Source organism: Centruroides vittatus, unplaced genomic scaffold (assembly GCF_030686945.1).
Source record: "Centruroides vittatus isolate TY-2023 unplaced genomic scaffold, ASM3068694v2 contig_3067, whole genome shotgun sequence".
Lineage (NCBI taxonomy): Eukaryota > Metazoa > Arthropoda > Arachnida > Scorpiones > Buthidae > Centruroides > Centruroides vittatus.
Genome location: NW_027121970.1, coordinates 1 through 21305, shown reverse-complemented (window position 1 = coordinate 21305; position 21305 = coordinate 1). Strand labels below are relative to the sequence as shown.

Sequence of the window (21305 nt, the reverse complement as noted above, 5' to 3'; positions counted from 1 at the left end):
TACATGCATTTTGTCGAAAATTTCTGAAATTTTGCTTGTTTATTAGGGGGATTGACGCTATTGGTGGGAAAAGGTGGAAGGATGGGGAGATAATGGGGGTTGTGTGTATCTCCGGCAGGGTCAAACTTAATGACAATTTCACTGGTTATTAGCATTTACAATATTTTATAAAACCCGTTCCTACGCTCAAAATTAAGCTTTTGCTTTTTTCTAATAGTTATAAACATTTTAAAATAAAATATATTTTGAACAGTGGCGCCACCAAAATTTTAAATGTTGCCGGGAAAGTTGAGCAACTCGTTGTCCGTTTATTTCATTTATTGTGGGAGCCCATTTTCGTGGACCCCGGTTCGGCCGTACCATTTATAGTTTTGCATCATGCGGTCTGCCATAGGTTTTTCTGTGGTTCTTAGTTTTTAAAACGCATTTTCTAAATAATTATCATTTTAATACCTAATTTTTCTGGCAATTTTCTTTCAAAAACCGGGAATTACGAACTCGAACCGAGTGGTAGACTATCTGATTTACCGTCCGTTTAAATTCGAAACTCAAGTTAACGTTATTATTATTTAAAATAGGTGTATAATTATATTAAATATTTATAAGATAATTAATCGTATAGGGTTTTATTAAAATGATTTCCTAGCCATCCGAAAATGGCGATTATATTAGGTAATGAAATCCGTCTTGTTTAATAAAGACGGATTTCATTACCTAATGTACTAAAAGATAAGCAAGAATAAAACGATATACCGTTGATAGACTGACGCGTAACAATAGACATTTCGACGAAAATTCACTAATTATATCGTTAGCGTAATTAATATACAAAGTGGCCGTAAAATCCGAAAACGGGCCAACGTACCGCATATATTAGGCCTATCTGATTCCTTCGTTAACAATGCGTCACGTGTTCCATTCTCTGTACAAACTTGCAAGGCGGCACTTTGACTCGTCGATCGAGACCACGCTTCCAGATTTTATTAACGAGTTACTTTGTATTACAATGGCCTATGTAATTGCTGGCTTTACGGCGATTCCTATTATATTTTTGCCTACGGGACATTTAAATAAAAACAAATTCGTCTTAACATCTCGGGTTAAAATAAAATAAATTAGATCACTTTCGTTTTTCGTCTCATTTTCGCTGTAACAAGATAGACTTACCGGTGTTAGAAAAGACGTATTTTTTAGTTACGTACATGTGTACCGGACGAGTGAACGTTCCTCGCATCTTTTTCGTTCCAAGTGCACCGAAGATATATTCATTTTCTTGATGTAATAGTGTGCGAAGGATGCGTGGACACGATCTTTTGTTGACCTTGAAAATAATTTTCAAAGTCATCTATGGTGTTTTTTTTTTACTTTCCCGGCTGTTTCCATAACAAAGGAAAGTAATAGATTTATTGTGTCAAATTTGATCAGAGTGTTTTTTGCAAATCTCCACGTTTTGAAATCCCCTGAACCCAAAAAAGTAAAAAAAAAATTCCGTGTGTGTGTTGGCATCTATTTTGCTTAATATCTCGGGACGGGTGAAGATAAAGAAACGTAATTTGGCACGGTAACCTATATATAACGGGCTTTCATGCTATTAAATTTTGGTTGTGTAAGGTCGAGGGAATGGAGAGGTAGAGGGCGGTCACGTAATATATCTCGCGAGGCTTCATATCCCCTAAGACTTAGATTTTACTTGTCAGCATTTACAATACTTTATAAAATTTGTCTCTACCTCAAAATTAAGTATTTTGCTATTTTGTAATAATTAAAAATAAATAGGAGATTTTGTTATAAAAACTTTTATAACAGATGGCTCCACATACAATTTTAGTTGTTTTGATTAATAATACAAAAGTTATTTTTAAAATAAAATCTCATAAAAGCCGGGAAAGTTACGCCACTCGTTACTAGATTTTTATTTTAAAATCGTTTTTTGATTAAAAAGAAACACATTTGGAACTAGATAATTTACTAAACAAGTAAAAGAGATCTCATTTGTAGGGAGTAAAACGAAATCTCTAAATAATTTAAAGTTGAAAATTATGCGGTCCTAAACGTACTTATTTGATATCAGAATATTATTTTACACTAATGTAAGATGGGCGGTCATGTAATATATTATAATATATATAACGTAAATTTTACGTTAACAAACTTACAACGTAAGTGACCTGGAAAATTATTTTAAAGGTCAACGAAAGATCTTATTCGTTCTCAGTACACTACTCTTCGTAGCTACATTAGCAAAATTCATATATTTTCGGTGCTTTCGGAACGAAGAGGATGCAAGGGTCTTTTACTCATCCTGTATAGGTCTATATATATACGGTATTGTAACAACTAAAATATTATACATATTGATTTTCCATATACAGTAATTTGTAATTTGCAAAAGTTGCTCCGCTTCGTGGAGGTGTAGGGAGCTCCGTAGAGCCCCCATACACCTCCACCAAGTGAGGACATTTTTATTTTAAAGTGAAAGTTGTGTCCTGTTTTGTCAACACTACATATTTCAGGTTTAGTACCATCACCGACAGCTTAGTTTTTTTTTTTTTTTTTTTTTTTTTTAATAATTCAAATCGGCTTCACATCCCCTAAGGCAGGGGTGACCAACATTCGGCCCGCGTAATGGGTTTATGCGGCCCGCGATTAATTTTTCAATATTAGCTACTTAACTTCCATTAATTGGTCGAATGGATGATTCGCGATACTTCTTCATTTAAAAAACAAATTCCATTGTAGAGATTTACAACTTTTGTATTCGTCTGTTATAAATTTACACTATTTGAAGAACGAAAAACCCCACATTCACTGAAACTGATCTGCCATTCCGCCATGTCACTCTGTTTATGCTGATGCAAGGTCTATTTAAGAAGGTCAGGACACGCGTGCCGGAGCCGCCATTTTAGGACTTTTTGAGTCGCATGTTTAAAACAAACATGCGACTCAAAAAGTCCCAAAATGGCGGCTCCGGTACGTGTGTCCTGACCTTACATAGACCTTGTGCTGATGTGTGGCGCACAGCGCCGCCTGCCTGTTGGCCATTTTTTTCTTTTGCTTGTATGTTTCTTTGCATTGTAAAATGACATCGCGTATGCGTCAGGAACTTCTGTCCGAACAAACCTGACCTGCCGCCCGGGTCAGCGTATTTGTATTTAACATGATTTAATTTTAATATTTTGTTCGGCCCGTGAAAAAATTTTTCTTTCCAATTCGGCCCGGAGGGCAAAAACTGTTGGCCACCCCTACCCTAAGGCCTGGCCTTTACGCACTAATTAATTACATTTATTATTAATTCAACTCGCACGGGCATATCTGATTATTATAAAATGGCATAAATCTGAAGTAGGGAGTTTAGGAGTTTATTTTTACGAAGATATAAAATACCAACGTTTACACAGAGGTTACCCCCGCGTCAACGTTTACGAGAAACGGGCAATGGCTACGTACTACTTACCGTGACTTCGGGAGCCGTCGCGGATATTTTCGACTAAAATTTGCCTTTAATGAACTTATTTAACATAGAAATTAATACAATAATACTTCAGGCGCCGTTTGCAACGATCGACGTGCTGGCGGAACCTAAGCAAAATAGTACAATATTCTATTACCGCGTACCGTACACGGCCAAGTTTAACTCTTACGTCGCTAGTAGGCACAGGCTAGAAATTTCTAGAATTCCGCTTTCTCCGACGTAGAATAAACGTAAACGTTTCCGACACTAGCTTAGTCTTATAGTTCACTTGCCGAATATTATACAAATTCGTTACGAATTACACTTTAAGTGAGAAAGCGATACGTTTCACTAAATGCGCTTGACGTACACGGCAGTTTTTGCTTCGATTAAAAATTACACCGGGCGTATTGGCGCACGTTTACGTAACGAGTGGTCAGTGTAATTAGATTATCTTATAATATAATGGAGATGGGTTGATGATAATAATAATAACGATGATGATAAGCGCAAAGCCCAAACGGTTAGGAGTCGAAAGTTGAAATTTTGTACACAGTTAGGGTATGTACACCAGGAGAATGCACACTAAGGAGGAATTTTTGGAAATCCCCCCCGGGGTGAGGGAGAGGGTTAAGAATTATTCTGAACTCGGATTCTACTGTACTATTTTAGATGCGGCGTTTTTTTTTTGTTTTTGTTTTTTTTTGTTTTTGCGCGATATCGAACATATTTTTAGACCTACCTAAAATTCTCTAATTAGTTTCGGAAGCGGGGAACCTAATTCTTGCACCCGGTCAAGATCGGCTATAATCTAAGAGCCGCCGCAAACTAGCACTTTGCGAGAGCAAAATGCTAGCAAACGTGCCCTAGCACAACCGATGACGTCAAAGGCTCCGCCCCTCTCTTCTTGCTCACGTGGTTTTTCCTTTGCTAGAGCAGCGATACGAGAGTACTCTCGCTGTTCACAGAATTCAACAACGAGAGCATTACGCTAGCAAGAGAGAGCAGCGGAAAATGGATGACTACATAAACGTGCCACACGTCGTAAAAGAAATAATAGAATTTTATCGATGTACGTAAATTACTTGATTAATACATTCAGTATTGAAAAGAAAATGGTATAAACGTTGTATATTAAAATAGTTACTTATAAATAGGCTTAAGCCTAGTTAGGCTTAACTAATAGGCATATTTTTCCCATTCTGTTTCAAAGTTCGGAACGAAAACTGAAAGACAGGTTCCGTTATAATAACTGACGGAACGAAAACTGACAAGTATAGGTTATAATAAAATCTTTGTTCTATAGCCAATCCACATCTGGATTCCACGTCATGTGGACTAGTTACGCCAGCAAACGTTGTGTAGTTTGCGGCTGCTTCGTGCTCGAGTAGCTTACCTAGCAAAAATGGCCCATAGCATCATGGGAAAAAAGGCGGGGCTTAGGAGCGCGACCGAGAGTACGCTAGCTCTTGCTTCCTGTAGTTTGCGGCGGCTCTAATAATCTTAATCTTCGCCATCGTTACTTTTTGCCCGAGCAACGCCAGGCTCATCTGCTAGTAAATGAATAAATAAACGAAATTTTTATTATAATAAACGATTCGAACGTAAAGTCGTACTAATTTATTCACGAAGAGAGAATTTATTTAATTTCTGAAGGAAACTGCCGAGTCTTTTCGTCGTTCGAGTGGCGCAGAATTTATCGAAATAATTTTTCCACTTGTCCCAATTGATACAAATAGAACGGCAATCCGACCACCGTAGAAATTGCCAGCAAAAGCGTGGATAAAATTTTCTTTCCCATCTGTCGACAGAAAAAATACGCTAATTACATTCTCGTATTTGACAATTAAAAACCACCAATTACGCACCCGATCTTGTAGATTCGTATTTTCGTCGAAAGTAAAATACTCGTAAACGACGGCCACGGTCAACGGCATAAAAAATAAATTAAAACTCAAAAATAATTTCCAAAATTTCCGTTCGAACATTCTGGATAACGTCAACTTTAAAATAAAAACAGAAACAAATATTGTCAAAACGTATTTCTTAATTAATAAAATAATTAAAGCTTACGTTGTCGATAGCGTCTTCTACTCTAGACGAGATTGCATCCATCTGTTCTAATTTACGTTCGATTCGTCGACCGAAAATTATTAAATCGTGGTTCATCGATGCCCCGTCTGAAAAATTTCGACTATACGTAACGTACGGCTACGATAATACGAGATTTGGCGGTTATGACGTAATAATATATACCACACCCGGTAGAGAGACCGGAGGGTCCGAACCCTCGATAAATTCTAGTAACCCAAGACCCTCCGGCTGAAAGTCGTTTCGTAATTAGTAAAGTATTACGCGGGTTGAATATGGCGATTAGGCGTAATTTCGTCGACGGATTTATCATTATCGATTATTTATCTAGGACGTACCGTCCGTAAATCACGTAATACTATTTTTATCCTTTTCGACTAGGGTCTGGTCCCCGCCCCGATTATTTAAAGTTTCGGGGTGTGTAATTTAGGATTGCCCTATCTCCGTCGTTGTTCTTATTACACGGTAAGCTAAATTACAATTAGACCCGGGGAAGAGACAGAGCCATACCGGATCGTTTCGAGTGATAAATAAAAATGGAATACGATATGGCCAAAAATTCGTCGACGTAATATCGGGTATAAACGGTTTTGGGCTAAGACCATAGAACTGCTCCCGGCTGGTAGCGCCATAAGCGTCCGGGTATAGCGCCAATCGGCCATCTTGGAAATGTCGTTGTACCGAAAAAGTGATTCGCGGTACGAAATTTCCGTAATTTCGAGAATTACGTCGGGCAAAAATCCCTACTTTTGCAAATTTGTTAGAATCAAAGACGAAAACTTTACCATATTCTTTAAAATTCGAACGAGCGTTGGTAATTTCCGGATTATAATTCATTTAATTCTAGGTAAAATTTCTTTAACAATTGTTTTAAACGCTAACAGATGTAATGCGCGTAGGCAATAATGGTTTACTTACAATTACAACCGGTAGCTATGCCGGATTAATTTTAAAAGTTATTTCCTTAAATCATTTTTGCATTAAATAAAGTCCCATCCTTCGATTTTATCAAATCCTAAAACGTCGCAACCAATGAAAACCAGATGGGTCGAATTTTTCTCAAATTCTCTACTGAATTACCCGTATTCAAATATCTATTATAATAATATCTTCGGTGAAAAATCTTACATCTGTGATATAATTTGACGGAGGAGGTTAAAAATGTCGATCCGCGCCATCGTAAAATACAATACGGTCTTTAATTAACGGACACTGGAAGTTCACCACTGTTTATTTTTGTTTTTTAAATCGAGATACGTTAGTTGTTCGAGCTTTGTCGAGTTAAAGTTCCAACAAACACTTTGGAATTTGGGCTATGTTAGCCTATTATTCAGTTTGCCCCAACGAAAAAAAATTAGTCTCGAGCACCATAGCCGAATTGATAATCTCGTGGTAAGAACTACGACGCTGCGCAGTAAGTGAAATAACCAGATCTACAAATTCGTGCTACTTAAAGCTAATCGATCTTATATTTAAAAAAGAAAAATTAAATATACCATAAAGGGCTAGCTAAAAGAGGCCCTCTTAGTGCCCACCGGAAGGAAAGAGAGATCTCGTTTATGCGCGTACCGAACGAAGTCAAAGACAGCTGGCAACGTGTAGTTTTCCGGGTTTTCTCCACGGCTGTAACGCCTAAATAGGGCCAGTTTCCCTTAAAAAGACCTCCCGGAAGGCATTCCCCTAGGCAATTCGCCAGAGTGTCGCGTTGCCATAACTAAACAAACAAACAAACGACTTGTTCGGAAATTCGTATTCCGGTCATTCGGCCGTTAATCAGTCACTTTTGGAAAAATAAACAATTTTTAACGTTGTTTTTTTCTTCCCCAAATTACGATAATTACCCTTTATAAATCCCGCCGTTGCTAATTTATTTAAAAGCAAACGATTTGCCTCTGTTAAATTTCTTTAATTTACTCCTTTGGGTGTTTTTAACTCTTCGCCCCGTGGGCACTAAGGAGGCCTTTTTTTAACCAGCTCATTACGTATTCGGCCAGGCCTACAATGGGGCAGCCGGATGGTGAAGGGCGGGGCCCGAAAAATTTCTGGGTAGTTTTCGACCCGGGTCCTCCAGAGCGGTAGGCTGCCATCTCGACCGCTGGGCCATCCGGCCGTCGCGTCGTCTCCTTTGCGTAATTATTTTATGCCACTTCCGGAAATGGCGTGACAAATTAATTTACGCCACTGCGTCGCTTTGACGAAACTTTTAATTCTTTGACTGGATTATACGAAAGAAATCTTTACTGTATGCCCGCATTGGCTACCCAGGGCGGACCGTCAGAGTTAACCGATAAGCGTTGGCCTACTTAAAAGTAAAGCCAACGGTTAACTTCTTACACTCGATCTTAGGTGTCCGATACGGCCGTAAACTGCGCATATGAACGACGACGTAAATTTACTAATAAATTAATTTCTGAGGCAATAAATCGACGGCATAAATTAATAAATTAAGTATTACCGAGCGGAAATTCGCCCACGTCACCTCTGCCGTACTAATAAAAATAAATAAATAAATAAAGTTACGTACCGACTTAATTTAAAGGTATATAGAGACGCGTCGTTTAAATAAACAATGAAATACTCGAAACTCCGGTTACTTGCCTGAAAAACGGAACACGACGAAAAAATCGGCGGTCGAAAACGTATTTACTATGGAATTACAAAGGCAGAGTGCGGGATGTACGCTAAAGGATATCCGGACGAAGAGCTTTTCCTAGACAAAATACCTGACGTTTTCAACGCCGACTATGGACTTTATTCCAGTCGTAGGTGTAACAAAATCCGATCAATTTCTATTCCTTTCTGTTTATCCGCTTCTACTGTAACGGTAACGACAGAATGTACTTATATATTTTTTATAATTAACTTAATTAAGAAGTTACGAATGTTAAATTACATTGTAGCCCAGGCTAATTTATAGTTGGTAACTACTTATTTACTACGTTACGACGCTCAGTCGTGTTTACTCTCGGACGTCGTGGCAGATATACGACGAAATTCGGTATTTAATATTACGTATTAGAATGCTACGTAAAAAATTACCACAAATATTAAAGGGCGTGTTAATTGTCTTCTACCGATCGTCTCTCTTTTTGCGATGAATTTAATTTTATCGTTAGTTTGGCGTAAACCGGCACGTAACTGTCGTTTTTTAAATCCGAGGTATTAAAATAGGAAGGCCAACGGTTAATTTCTAACCTGGTCAGGCATTTAAAATTCTTTACTATTCATTTTACATTACTAGCAGATGAGCCGGCATTGCTCGGGCAAAAAATAACAACTGCAAAGATTAAGATTATTAGATTATTTCGTACTTCTAACCCTTCTACTATATTATTTTATTTATATTTACAAAGGTTATCTTACGTCACACCGAGTGTCCAATCTAACATGTCTGTACACAATTTAAAGAATTTTTAAAATGTGTTAGATCGGTCACTCGGTGTGATAAAACCCTTACTTAAGATAACGACGTTTATAGTTACGAGGTATGTAGCCAATTTTACTCGTTTTCATCGGGTGCAAGAATTAGGTTCCCCCTTTTCCGAGGAGAATTAGAGAATTTTTAGATGGGTCTAAGAATATGTTCGATTTCCCACAAAAACACACAAATTTCTATCTAAAATGGTACAGTAGAATCAGAGTTCTTCGGGGTAATCCTTAACCCTCTCCCTGCGGAGGGAGGAAATTTCGAAAAACCCCTTCTTAGTGTACCGGTATGTTTTCACGACGCACTGTGTACCAAATTTCAATTTTCAACTCCTAACCGTTTGGGCCTCTGCTCTTATTAGCGAGATTGAGGCCGAAGTTTTCAACGCGAAAACGTGTACGTCGGACGTTCGGCGCCACTTTCCTGTAAGCCTAAAGTTTGACAATGGCGTTTGGATAGTCAGTGGAATCATGCTCGACATTCCAAACGCCATTGTCAAACTTTTAGGCTTACAGGAAAGCGGCGCCGAACGTCCGACGTACACGTTTGCGCGTTTTTTTTTTTTTTTTTTTTTTTTGTAACTCTTTCCGCCCAGTGGGCACTAAGAGGGCCTCTTATAGCAAGCCCATTATGGGTTCGGCCAGGCCCACAATGGGGCGGCCGGGTGGTGAGGGACGGAGACCGACATACACGTTTGCGCGTTGAAAACTTCGGCCTCAACCTCGCTATTATCATTATTATCAACCCATCTCATATATATAATTAATTGGGATATTCGGCAATTAATTGCCCATGTTGGCTAATAATTATGGAATATTTTATGTAATTTTCCACACCCTTGCCGGCTTTTACATCTAAGGACATAATCGAATCCCTTATAATTTTGCAAAGCGGTCAGTCCGATTACATATTCCCGTGTATAAGTGTTTTTCGTATTTAAATTCCCACACGACTTCCACGGTAATCCTCCGCTACGTTACGGAATAAAGTGGCCATTTTACAACTTTTACAACCGACCGTCGTCCAGGAAAATTGTTATAATAATTAATCGCGTATTAAATTGCCATGGCTTAATATTAACTCGATGTCTGATTGGCTGCCAGCTATTTTGAGGTTAAAATGTCACGGACGCGCGAAACTTATGCCGCGGAACCGGAAGATGAGTAAAATCCATTCACTAATTTTCTATCAGTCGGTAGAATTTACGTTTAAATTTGTTTTCTGTGTTTTACGTAATCAAATATTTTACTTTCTTAACGGTTATCTTTTCGTAACGCATTTGTGATTATTCCGAATTTTTGTGGAGCTTCGTTCGTAACGTTTATTGGATTACGCCGAATTACTGCAACGAGATTAAGACGCGCCCCGCGGTCGTCGACTTTAATTTTGCGAGTTTTAAAATATTTTCCGTACGGAAATTTTATCTTCTTTTGTTCGTATCGCACGTAAATTCGAATTTGAATCGATTACGAATTATTTGCAATTTTACATCGATGTGTAAAATTTCTGCCAACCGAATTACAGGCGCGTGGTACAAAGTGGCCATAAATCGGTTAACCGTTTTAAACTTTCCTCCGATCTCGAGTTTTTAGGTGAGTAACACCACCGTTTTAAGACTATGGCGCGGTACTACGCTTTCGGCCGACACTCCCGACGCGTTGGTGTGGTTACCGAGACTAGGTACTTCGAGGTAATTTTTATTAAGAATTGGAGGGGGTGGCCGGGCCATCTACCGAGGGGAAATACCCACCGGGAAGACTTTCTACGGGAAAGTGGCACCGCGCGTGGAATTTTCGGATTTCCTTGTTATTACGAGAGTTCACTAGTAGACAACATTTGATTTTGACTATAAAAAATCTAGCAACGGGTTGCGTAACTTTCCCGGTTGTTATGAGAGATTATTATAAAATCACTTGTTTAATTATAATAAATAAAATTATATGTGGCACCATCTATTACGAGATTTTGTAATAAAAACTTAATTAAAAATATATAATTATAAAATAGCAAAGGACTTTTGAGGGTAGAGATGAGTTTGATAAAAATCTGTAAATGCTAACAAAAAGTAAAATCTTCATTAAGCCCGACCCCCTCGCGAGATATGACACGTGATCACCGTCTATGTTTCCTCCCCTCACCAAAATTTAATAGCCTCGATGCCCCTAATACACAAGCTACCGTTTCTTTATCTTTACCCCTTCCTGAGACACTAAACGAAATAGACTCCAACACACATCAATACATACATATCCACGGAATTTTTCTGCTGTTTTACTTTTTTGGGTTGGGGAGGTCTCAAAGCGTGGAGATTTGCAAAAAAGTCTGAGGGTCAAATTTGACACGATTCCATTACTTTCCTGTGTTATGTATATATAACAGCCGGGAAAGTAAAAGTAGAAACAAAAAAGTAATTTTTATTTAAAAAATTCAAAATAAATGCCAAACGGAGACTTTTTAGAACTTGGAATTTTTTCGACAAACAATGAAAAATATTTCCAAGTTCCGTTTACGAATTATTTGTAATAATATCGAAGTATTACGTCAAACTTCGTGCATACGCGCGACGTGTGACGTAACTCCGTCCATCCAATTAATTTTGTAAAAAATAGCGTGGCTAACAGGATTTTAAGCGTATTTATCCGAAAAGTAAACCGATAAAATTACATTTTAATTTCTAAATAAACGTTTAATTCCACCCGCGTACTAGAAAAGCCGTAAATTAATATTCCCGATAAGCAAACCACCAATACATTTAAAAGTCGATTTTCTCTTTCGTACAATTTCACGTTTAAACCACGAAAACGATTCTCATTATTTTGGAATTAATTTATATTATTTATAAACAGCGAAGACGCCCGACGAATATTTAGAAAGAAACCGAAATCTTTTCGTTTTTCCTCCCTCCACGTTGGATAAACTTAAAACGGCCGTTTTAAGTTAACCTTCGAACCCTAAAATTTTATCCGAGATCAAACAATTTATTAATTAATTTAACACGACATTAAAACCCAATTAAAAAACACGCGCGGCGATACATTGTCCGCGGTATTTATTCCGTTTCCCATAAATCGGGAGGAAAAAAAACGTCCTTTCCCGGGATTAGGCCATCGGCAACATCTGCCGCCTCCTTGCATAATGTAAGCGCAATTATTTCCAAGTAGGGAAACATCCCGCGCATTTTTTTTCCTACGTAATTATACGGTCGGGCCGTAACCGGGGAAAACCATTGCATATTTTACGCAGAAACGTTCCGGGGATGGGTCTGGTGTTAGACAAATTATCGTGTAATTTATCCAAACAATATTATACGACGTTAAAGTATGAATAGTACGAATAAATACTCCGTCGGACCTTACGATTTTTAGTAATAATGATTTAATGTAACTTATCCTTTTTATTGATGTTTTAAGATCCCGTCCATACTTTTTCCCTTGGCTCTCATTCCGTTCTGATTATATTTAGACTCCGACAAGAGTTTCTTCCGGCCAAGCCGTTATTTCCACTTTTCGATTAAATTTCTAGAAAATTACTTATCATTTTGCCTATTTTTCTCTTTTGAATTCGGCTAAACGGATTAAAACGGAAATGGTTTTTCTAGCCTATTGGCAGAACCCATCCCGGGCTACTATACTTGTCGTAACTTTTTTTCTAAGATTTCCGACGCTAGCAAATGCTACTTATAAGTAAAATCTTCGGGAAAAAGCCAATAAAATCAACAGATTCTAAGTCGAATTAAATGAACTCTTAAAAATTTGTATTCCAAAATTATGCAAATACTGGCGATTATATCAGAGGATTAAGATGATTGTGGGCATTTTTACCATTGTTAGTATTTGCTTATTATTCTTCTTTGTCTACTTGTGATTTACAGAAAATACTTACACTTTCTAATCTATATATATAAAAACGAATGTATGTCTGTGTGTGTGTGTTTGTCCTTCATGCATTACCACACCATTTATCCGATTGCCATGAAACTTTGGGAAGTTGTTTAATACATTCCCGCGAAGGTTTGTGGCATATGTGAAGATCACCATTTCCCCTCTTTCAAAAATATATTTATATATGGATTAAGGCTTTTATGTCCAACAGATGGCGCTAACTTCAGACGACCTAAGTTTGCTTTTCTGTGAGGCATTATGCTTTTCTGTGAGAATGGACCTAAGCAGATCATTTTCTACCTATCTATATAAATAAAATACAACGTTTGTTTGTTCCTACCGATTCCTTTGAAATTTTGACACAACGTTGCATTCGAATATGCAGTGTTTTTATATAATATACATGTCGAAATTCTCCCTACGGGGGGAGATGGACGGGGTTAAGGCTTACCGTGAAGAACTCGGCTTCTATTTATACTATTTTACATGCGGTTTTTTGCGTTTTTAATTGCGTTTTAATAGGTTACGTCAAGAGAATGTACACTAAGAACGGATTTTTTGAAATTTTCCCCACGAAGGAAGTGTTATACATTTATAATAGATACATTTTGAGCCACAACAACGCGTGGCCGGGTCAGCTAGTAAATAATATAAATGATTTATTTATTTATTTATTTTAAATAATAATCCGAAGAATAAATTATAGCGCAATATATAATAGATAAACTAAACAAAAATACAAAATCTTACCGTATGTTCTCTGTATTTTAGCGCTGCCAAGTTATTAAATATTTAAAAAAAAATCTATTTAAAATGTCAATTATCACCAACAAATCTCATTTTGTTGATATTTAAATGGTAAATTAATTTAAATATCGTTAGAAAATTCTTTTTAATCTTTAAAAAATTTACATTAATATTTTGGCTTTTTAAAGGGATTTATTATCAAAGATGAGTTTGGGATCTGTAAATTTTGGCATTAACTAAGGAAGTAAGTGAAACGTTTCTTAAGAATTGAAAACTAACAAATTATAAAATTATTGTGGGTAATCAAAGACTCGAGTTTGAGATTTGTATAATAAGGCCAAAAATCTGTAACAAATCACTTGTCAACGTGAATTTCGGGGAGGACAAAGACTATTTCTTGCATTGTAAAAATGTTTTGACAATGGTGATTGCACTGCATAAATTTCATTTTTAAACACAAAAGTTTTTATAAAACGAAAGCGTATTATAACTGCCTAATTGTTAGATCAAATTGTGTGTTTGTGACTAATTATTAATCGGTCGTACTGTATCCCAATGTAATCTGGATATAATTGTTCCTGTAAACGTCATAACGTTCCATAGTTGATTGTAATCAATTTATGTTTTTAATTTCAAAAAAATTACTAACGTCAAATTTTTTGTCTATTTTAGAATAAATCTGAAAGGACAAATTGGGCAAATTCTAATTTATAATATTGTTATACTTATTCAAAATTAATAACTGCTACAATGTATTTCTCTTTCAAACAATAATTCTCCATGAAATTCGATATCTGAGCTAAACAACTTTTTGAACTTATAAGATGATGATTTAAAAACTTTCTGCCATTAGCAGAAAATTTAAGACTGCGTGTCAGTTATTAAACTAAACATATAACTATTCTATAAACAGAATATCATATTCTAATTCATATTCTGGTTCAATGATTTCTTTTTTCAGTCCAGTATTACTACAAAAAAACAAATAATGGCAATTCATTGTTTTGATTCATAATCTCATAATATTGTAATTTACAGAATTAATTGAAGAATAAGAATTTTTTCAATATACTTTAAAACACGTTTTTTAATATATAATATTCTATTTACAGTGTTAAAAAATGAAGAATTCTGCTGTGTTTAAGAACTTTTATGCAGGATGACATTACGTATGGAATGATTTTAATATAAAATATCACAGCTGAAAATATCACATGTAAACATAAATACACCTTTTAAAATATCAGTCGATTGAAAAAGCTTCCAATCCCTGACCACAAACAACTGCGATCCAATGGTTTTTTCTGAAATTATAAAATAATAATTTAAATTACAGAAAATTACATAATTAAAATGTATTTATTTATTATGTAATATTTATTAAGAAAAAGTTTATATTTTATAAATTTAATGTGTAACTAATAACTGGTCTATGAAAGAAAATATATCTAGACAAAAACCAAATATATGGTGTTCACGTTAAGATGGAATTAGTTCATTTTGTTAAGGTACAAGAAGGTCTTAAAACATGAAATCTCTAATAGATAAGATCTGGTAGCTTGTCTTACAGTTGAAAATTTTCATTTCTTTCTAATTCTAAATAATTTAAAATTTTCATTTCTGAATATTCTAAATTAATGACTATAACATTGCCAAACAAATGATCAACAGTTTCATTGTTATAATTGTATGCTACAACTTTACCTTAAATATAATTAAAAGATTAAATATCTTCTTTCAAATTCACCTTTTATTAATTCATAATTTAGTTTTTATTAAAAATAAAAGAAATTAGACAGAATAAAAACTTCTTTTGGATCATGGTCAGTTTGTAAAACTGAATTTATATTTTTATTTATTATTTGAAATTTAAAGCCAAGAAAATGATTATATGCAACTTTATTAACAATGTCTGAATATCAAAAGATGTTTTTCTCACAAATAAAATTTTTTTTCTTTTTCCTACATTTGATTCTTTCTACTCTGTAAACATCAAGAGGGCTTTTTTCCATATCTGTCGTGGGTTTGGCCCAGCCCACGATGGGGCAGCCGGGGACAAAATCCAATGCATTGCATGAAAAATTACTGGGACAGTCTGCCCAGATTGATTGCAGATCCCTAGAGCTGCAGGCCAATGCCTTAACTTAGCCTTAGCTCTATGGCTGTCAACAAATTATTCTATAAATATATACTTTTATTGTCATATTTAGAGTTAGATACAATTTAAAAAGTTATTTTATAAATATATAACTTAAATTTCAAACTCATTACACCAAATCTGAAAGAACAGAAGTGTGTAGATTTACAATCCTGCCAATTGTCAATCATATCTTGTGTTATTAAAGGAACAAACGGGATCTTTTTCTCCAGAAACAAAATAATTAGTGATGAAAAATTTTGAAAATTATTTCATGGAAAATATTAAATATATTTTTAGCTTCTTGAAGTTCAAATTATTTTTCAATATTTTCAAAAATTTTAATTCACATGTTTAAAATATTGAGGAATGAACAAATAGAAAAATAAACATTTAATTAACCTGAACAATTTTACAATATAAATTATAAAATATTTTATTTTGTTGCAAAAGCAATTTGTTTTTCATTTCAATTATGTTTTAAGAATTTTAAATACCAAGAAAAATAAATGTTACCTTTTGTAGACATTCAAACATGCAATATCGGGAATGCATGACATAAAAGTAGTCAAGAGGTTTAAATTAAGCTTTTTAGTTTCTTTGTCAAATTCCCAATTCCATAAATGAATTCTTTGATCAATGGATGTTGTGAGAATTTTATTTTCTGATAAAACAGATATTCCTAAAAAAATATACAATTATTAATTCAATCATATTTTGTAATTACTAATTGAATTATTGTCAAATATTCTATAGTATCTTGATGTATTTAGAGCAAAAAGTGCCTGATGATCAAATGTAACAACTTACAAGTTAAATCATAATAACAAACAAGCTAGCAATACACCCAAGAGTAGCTGATGCACGACAAATTCTTTGGGCATCACCAGACTCTTCATACTACTACTAATATGTTCTGATAACTAGAAATGTTTTATGCTACAGAACAGAGAATTTCTCCAATTTAATCCTTGGCCACATTGAGAATGGCTTACCCAGTAGATATGCTTATCAAACTTTCAAAACACTACGAATTGCTCTTTATCTTGATGCGAGTTAACTTTTATGCATTTATTATATTTTAGAAACTGTCCATTTCACTTATAAACATTCCATAAGTTTAATTATTTCTGAAAAATTATTGATTTGAAATAATTTTTTCAAATCCAGTTAAAAATTAAACATCATCATTTGGATAGTAATATAATACAATATAATAATTATTCTTTTAATATTACTTATAGTTTTGCTAATTATTGTAAATCTTATTAGAAAAAGAATATCTATTTCTAGAATTTTCTTGTGATCCACCTTAACACTATTTCACCTCACAAGTGAGAATTTTTGCTATTTAAACTATTAATAGATTAGATGATCTAGAAAAATAAAGACTTTTACTGTATGATAACATATAATAAACTTTTTGTACAATTAAGAAGTTTTCTGAAGTGCTAAAAAGTAAATATTTGGCTTTAAATACTAATAAATCATATAAAGTTTGATACAAATATTTACCTGTTATTTGTGCATAGTGAGCTGTTGGACAGGTAAATGTTTTAATATCTACAGATTGATTATTCACAGTAATGACTGAAGAGTTAAGACTATTGTCATCTCCACCAGTAAACAAAAGTAAAGTAGAATCTGAAAAATAAAAAATTTAATAGATAAAATATTAATTATAATGTACATATTTTTTTTTAATATTGATTTCTTATATTATAATTAAATATAAAATGAATGAAATGAGTGCAGCATGTCTGTAAAGTCATTTGTGTGGTTTTCAAATTGCTATATTTTTGTAAACAAACATAATACAGACATCAAATATGTACCAATTTTAAAAAATTCTCAAATATTCTTAAACCTGTTTAATTAAATTTGATGCGAGCGCCACTGACTGTCCTGAAGACATCTAGTCAGTCCCCATTTCTTCTCATACAAAATCAAGAATATTGGCTGTGACAAATGAAATAACTTTTGTGATCTGTTGCTTCAAGTGTTCGATACGGTTAATGCACACACCGAAAACTCCAAATAATGTTGAAAAAACATGGGAATGACATTTTCTTCAAACCAAATGACTGCTGGATTAAATTGGGCTACTTTACTGATATATTGGTCATCATTTGGTTTCATTATAAAAATATTGGGATTTGAGATGTTTATATATGGACATTTTCTTCTATAATTTGTGGCATTGCAAACAGTTCCAACATATCAAGATAGATGTGTGATGTGATGTTGAGCGGTTGGCTTATTTTCTTCTGGAATTCAATCTTGTGTTAGAGCATACCATGTATTAACTTTGGTTGATATTCACATTCAACAAAAACATGCAGACATTAATTAACCCATACCCTGACTTTGTCGGTGAACAAATCCTAAAACATGAGATATTGTTTTATCACTGAGTACTATCCTATTCAAAAGTGCTTATAGTCAATCTCATTGAGAATATCAGCAGCAATTCTGTCTTTTGCACTCATTACCTAATAAGATTGCATGTGATAAATGAAGTTTATAACCATCAACAAATAGAAATTAGGTCTTAAGAACAAATCTAACTATCTATCAGACTGATAATTTATTACAGAGTACAATAAATAATAGGAGTTTAATTTCTAAATTAAAAGTCACAGTAAAGATGAATAGATTAAGTTATATGTAAAAATAATAATAATAACTATCAAATTATGTGCAAAATTGGACTTAAAATATTTGTGTTTCACCAGTACATTGTTTGTATTTGATTCATATTCATCATTCAAAAATTAAATGATTATATAATATAATTGATACATTTCACATGCTAGTTAGAATCTGTTTAAACTAAAGAAACCTTACATCAGTGTTTCCCATGGATATTACACTAAAGCATTACTTTGACACTCATATCTATATATTTGACTACATTATCAAAGAATTATAATTAAAAAATATACCTGAGAGTTTATGTAAACACATTGCATTTATTCCACATTGATGTAATTTTTTTTCAGTTATTAATTCTGGACAAATAATTGTTGACAAATTTGTCTGTTTCTCTATTTCTGAAGTATTTTCTTTGATGTTAAAGTCACTTGAAAATATTTTTAATAATCCATCAGTCGATCCAGTAAAAACCATAATAGATTTTTGAATACATATTAATGAAGTATGTAAAATACAATAATTTCCATGAGGAACAGTTTTATATAATTGAAGTTCTTTATTCGACAAAGAAAATTTAAAAAACCTGAAATAAATAATTAAACAATTACATTCAATTATTTATATTTCTAAAATGACAGGAATAATTATAAAAATTATTACCTATTAAACAATTAAATATTCATTTATAGAATAAAATAAGACTTTCTACAACCAATAACCGGTGCAAAGTATAACTTAGCAATGGTATTTTTTCCCAAAAGGAAAAAATACCATTGCTAAGTCAAGTCAACCTAATGTTATACTACAAACGTTATTTATGAATAAAGAAAATATGTAGAAACACCACAAAACTATCGCCTAAATAATCAGGCTATAACTCTGCTAATTTATTGATTAATATTAAGTAATTTGCTACTAGAGGTAATCAATAAATTAGCAGAGTTATAGCCTGATTATTTAGGTGATTGTTTGGTGATGTTTCTATATACATATCATGTTGAAAATATATAAACTATAATTAAGTATAAACCAAGTCTGATGTATACTAATAAATGATACCATTACATTTTAATTGGGCTATAATGAGCTAGTATAATAACAGAAATTATGTAGTAAAGAACAATTCAAACTCTTGATGTAATTAAACATATTTAAGCAAGACATTTAATTAATTTATAACATTTATAACAATAAGGACTGCTAAAAATTTTATTATGTGTAATGGTAAAACTAAAAAGTTATTCCAGTAGTCACTAGAATTATAAATGGTTAAAAATGTGGGGTAGAACAAGTAAAAACTGTAAAAATAAAAATCTTTCAGATAAAATGCAGAAAAAATTGACCAGAAAGGTAGCAAAAAAAAACAAAAACTTTTAACCAGTTTATTGGTTTAATGGACTGAAAAGGGTCATAAAATTTAAAATGCATTTCCATTGTAAATTATATAAAATAAAAATCAACTTTTTCCATCAAGAGGAGTGTACCTGTGTGATATGTTCTCAATAGCAATTTTATGCTAGGTTCCAAGGAACATACAATGATATAAATATAATTCATGTAATTGGCTGTGAAGTTTTGATTGTGAGATTAAATTTTGTTAATAATTATTAGCTTACAATATACATACCTCAGAACTGCATCCGAACAAGCTACGGCAATCATATACACATCTTTTTGAGAATATTCCCATATACACGCATCTAAATATCGCGTCTGTGGCTCAAGTAATGCCGCACAATTTTTTTGAATCCACGGCTTTTTAAATAATTTATTCCCAGAATTCTGTTGATTATTTGCAATCTCGTAGCATGTTAAAATACCTGAAAAATTTTACAAAACATATATTGAAAATTTTTAACATTTATATATTTGAGAATTTTTTAATGAATATAGTTTTCAAATCTAGTCAATTAAAAAACATTATTTTATAAACTAATTCCAATATTCACAAACTAAAAACAACAATAATAATGATCTTATTGTAAATACAGTATTTCATTCTAAATATAGCTCTATAACTTAAATAAATTCCCAAAATATTTTATTTTGTAAGTTGGTTGGTTGTCATTCAGTCATATCACTTCAACAACTGGATAGCTGAGATCATTAAGACGTTAGCCTACTGCTCTGGGGGATCTAGGATTGAATCCGGGCAAGCAAATCCAGAAATTCTTTCTGGGTGGACAGTACCAGATAAATCGGGCCTTGTCCTCACCGCTCGACCACACCCGTCGCAGGCCTGCCAAACCTACGACGAGCATGAGGGAAAATTTTTTTAGTGCCCAAAGAACAGAAAGGTGGGTTTTTTTATTTATAACTCTATCTTTAGTAGCAAGATAATAAATTGTATTTAATTTATTAGTTGATATACATTCCATGAAAAACTGACTGTTAAATTTATCAATAATGGAATTTTTTTACATTCAAATAGGAAACTCTTATCAGAATGGTTTTAGATTCTTTACGTTTAAAAAAAACCAAGTACAGAATGATAAATAAATAAACCAAATACATTCTTTATTGACAAGATACTCCATTTTATATTATGAATACACACAGTGCTAATAACTTTCAAGGAGTCAAACTGACTTCTTAAAAATTATTATTACAAATTATCATTGCATTTTATTGTTGAAAAGCCAAATATATTCAAAAAATGATGAGAGATTTTTTTATAATGAGAAAACATCACATGTATATAAAATAAAAGTCAATATAAATTAAATTAATGAGCTGCAATATATATTTTATATCATGCTTATGATTAATAATCTGAGCAAATTTGATAATACATAAAAGTTAAAAATTCTTTTATGTATTACTTTAGTCACTAAAATATCGATCAATTAATCAAACAAACTTCATTTGATATAATGAGTGTTATTACAAAGGGGGTTAAAAAATTTGTTATTTTAA

General features: G+C 33.4%; 2 protein-coding genes across 2 annotated transcripts; both read right to left on the bottom strand.

The window, feature by feature from the left end:
• Window positions 1–5053: 5053 nt before the first annotated feature.
• LOC136972946 (uncharacterized) lies at window positions 5054–6455 on the bottom strand. Its single transcript, XM_067267607.1, has 4 exons — window positions 6328–6455; window positions 5525–5631; window positions 5320–5454; window positions 5054–5252 (listed from the first exon to the last, which is right to left on the bottom strand). The coding sequence occupies exons 1-4, from the start codon at window positions 6377–6379 to the stop codon at window positions 5148–5150; spliced, it is 399 nt and encodes a 132-aa protein (XP_067123708.1). The 5' UTR covers window positions 6380–6455; the 3' UTR covers window positions 5054–5147.
• An 8273-nt stretch (window positions 6456–14728) lies between these two features.
• On the bottom strand, window positions 14729–20209 carry LOC136972945 (tRNA (34-2'-O)-methyltransferase regulator WDR6-like; the record flags this gene model as incomplete). The annotated part of the gene is made up of 5 exons (XM_067267606.1): window positions 14729–14901; window positions 16251–16416; window positions 17250–17378; window positions 18680–18972; window positions 20017–20209. Coding segments are annotated over 5 exons (842 nt in total), but the record flags the coding sequence as incomplete, so codon positions are not given.
• Window positions 20210–21305: the final 1096 nt, after the last annotated feature.

Coding starts and splice junctions, on each gene's coding strand:
- LOC136972946 (XM_067267607.1), bottom strand. CDS start 6,379: ATGAATTATAATCCGGAAATTACCAACGCTCGTTCGAATTTTAAAGAA. Junction 5,455..5,524: donor TAGAAGACGCTATCGACAAC/GTAAGCTTTAAT, acceptor TTTATTTTAAAG/TTGACGTTATCCAGAATGTT. Junction 5,253..5,319: donor ATACGAATCTACAAGATCGG/GTGCGTAATTGG, acceptor TTCTGTCGACAG/ATGGGAAAGAAAATTTTATC.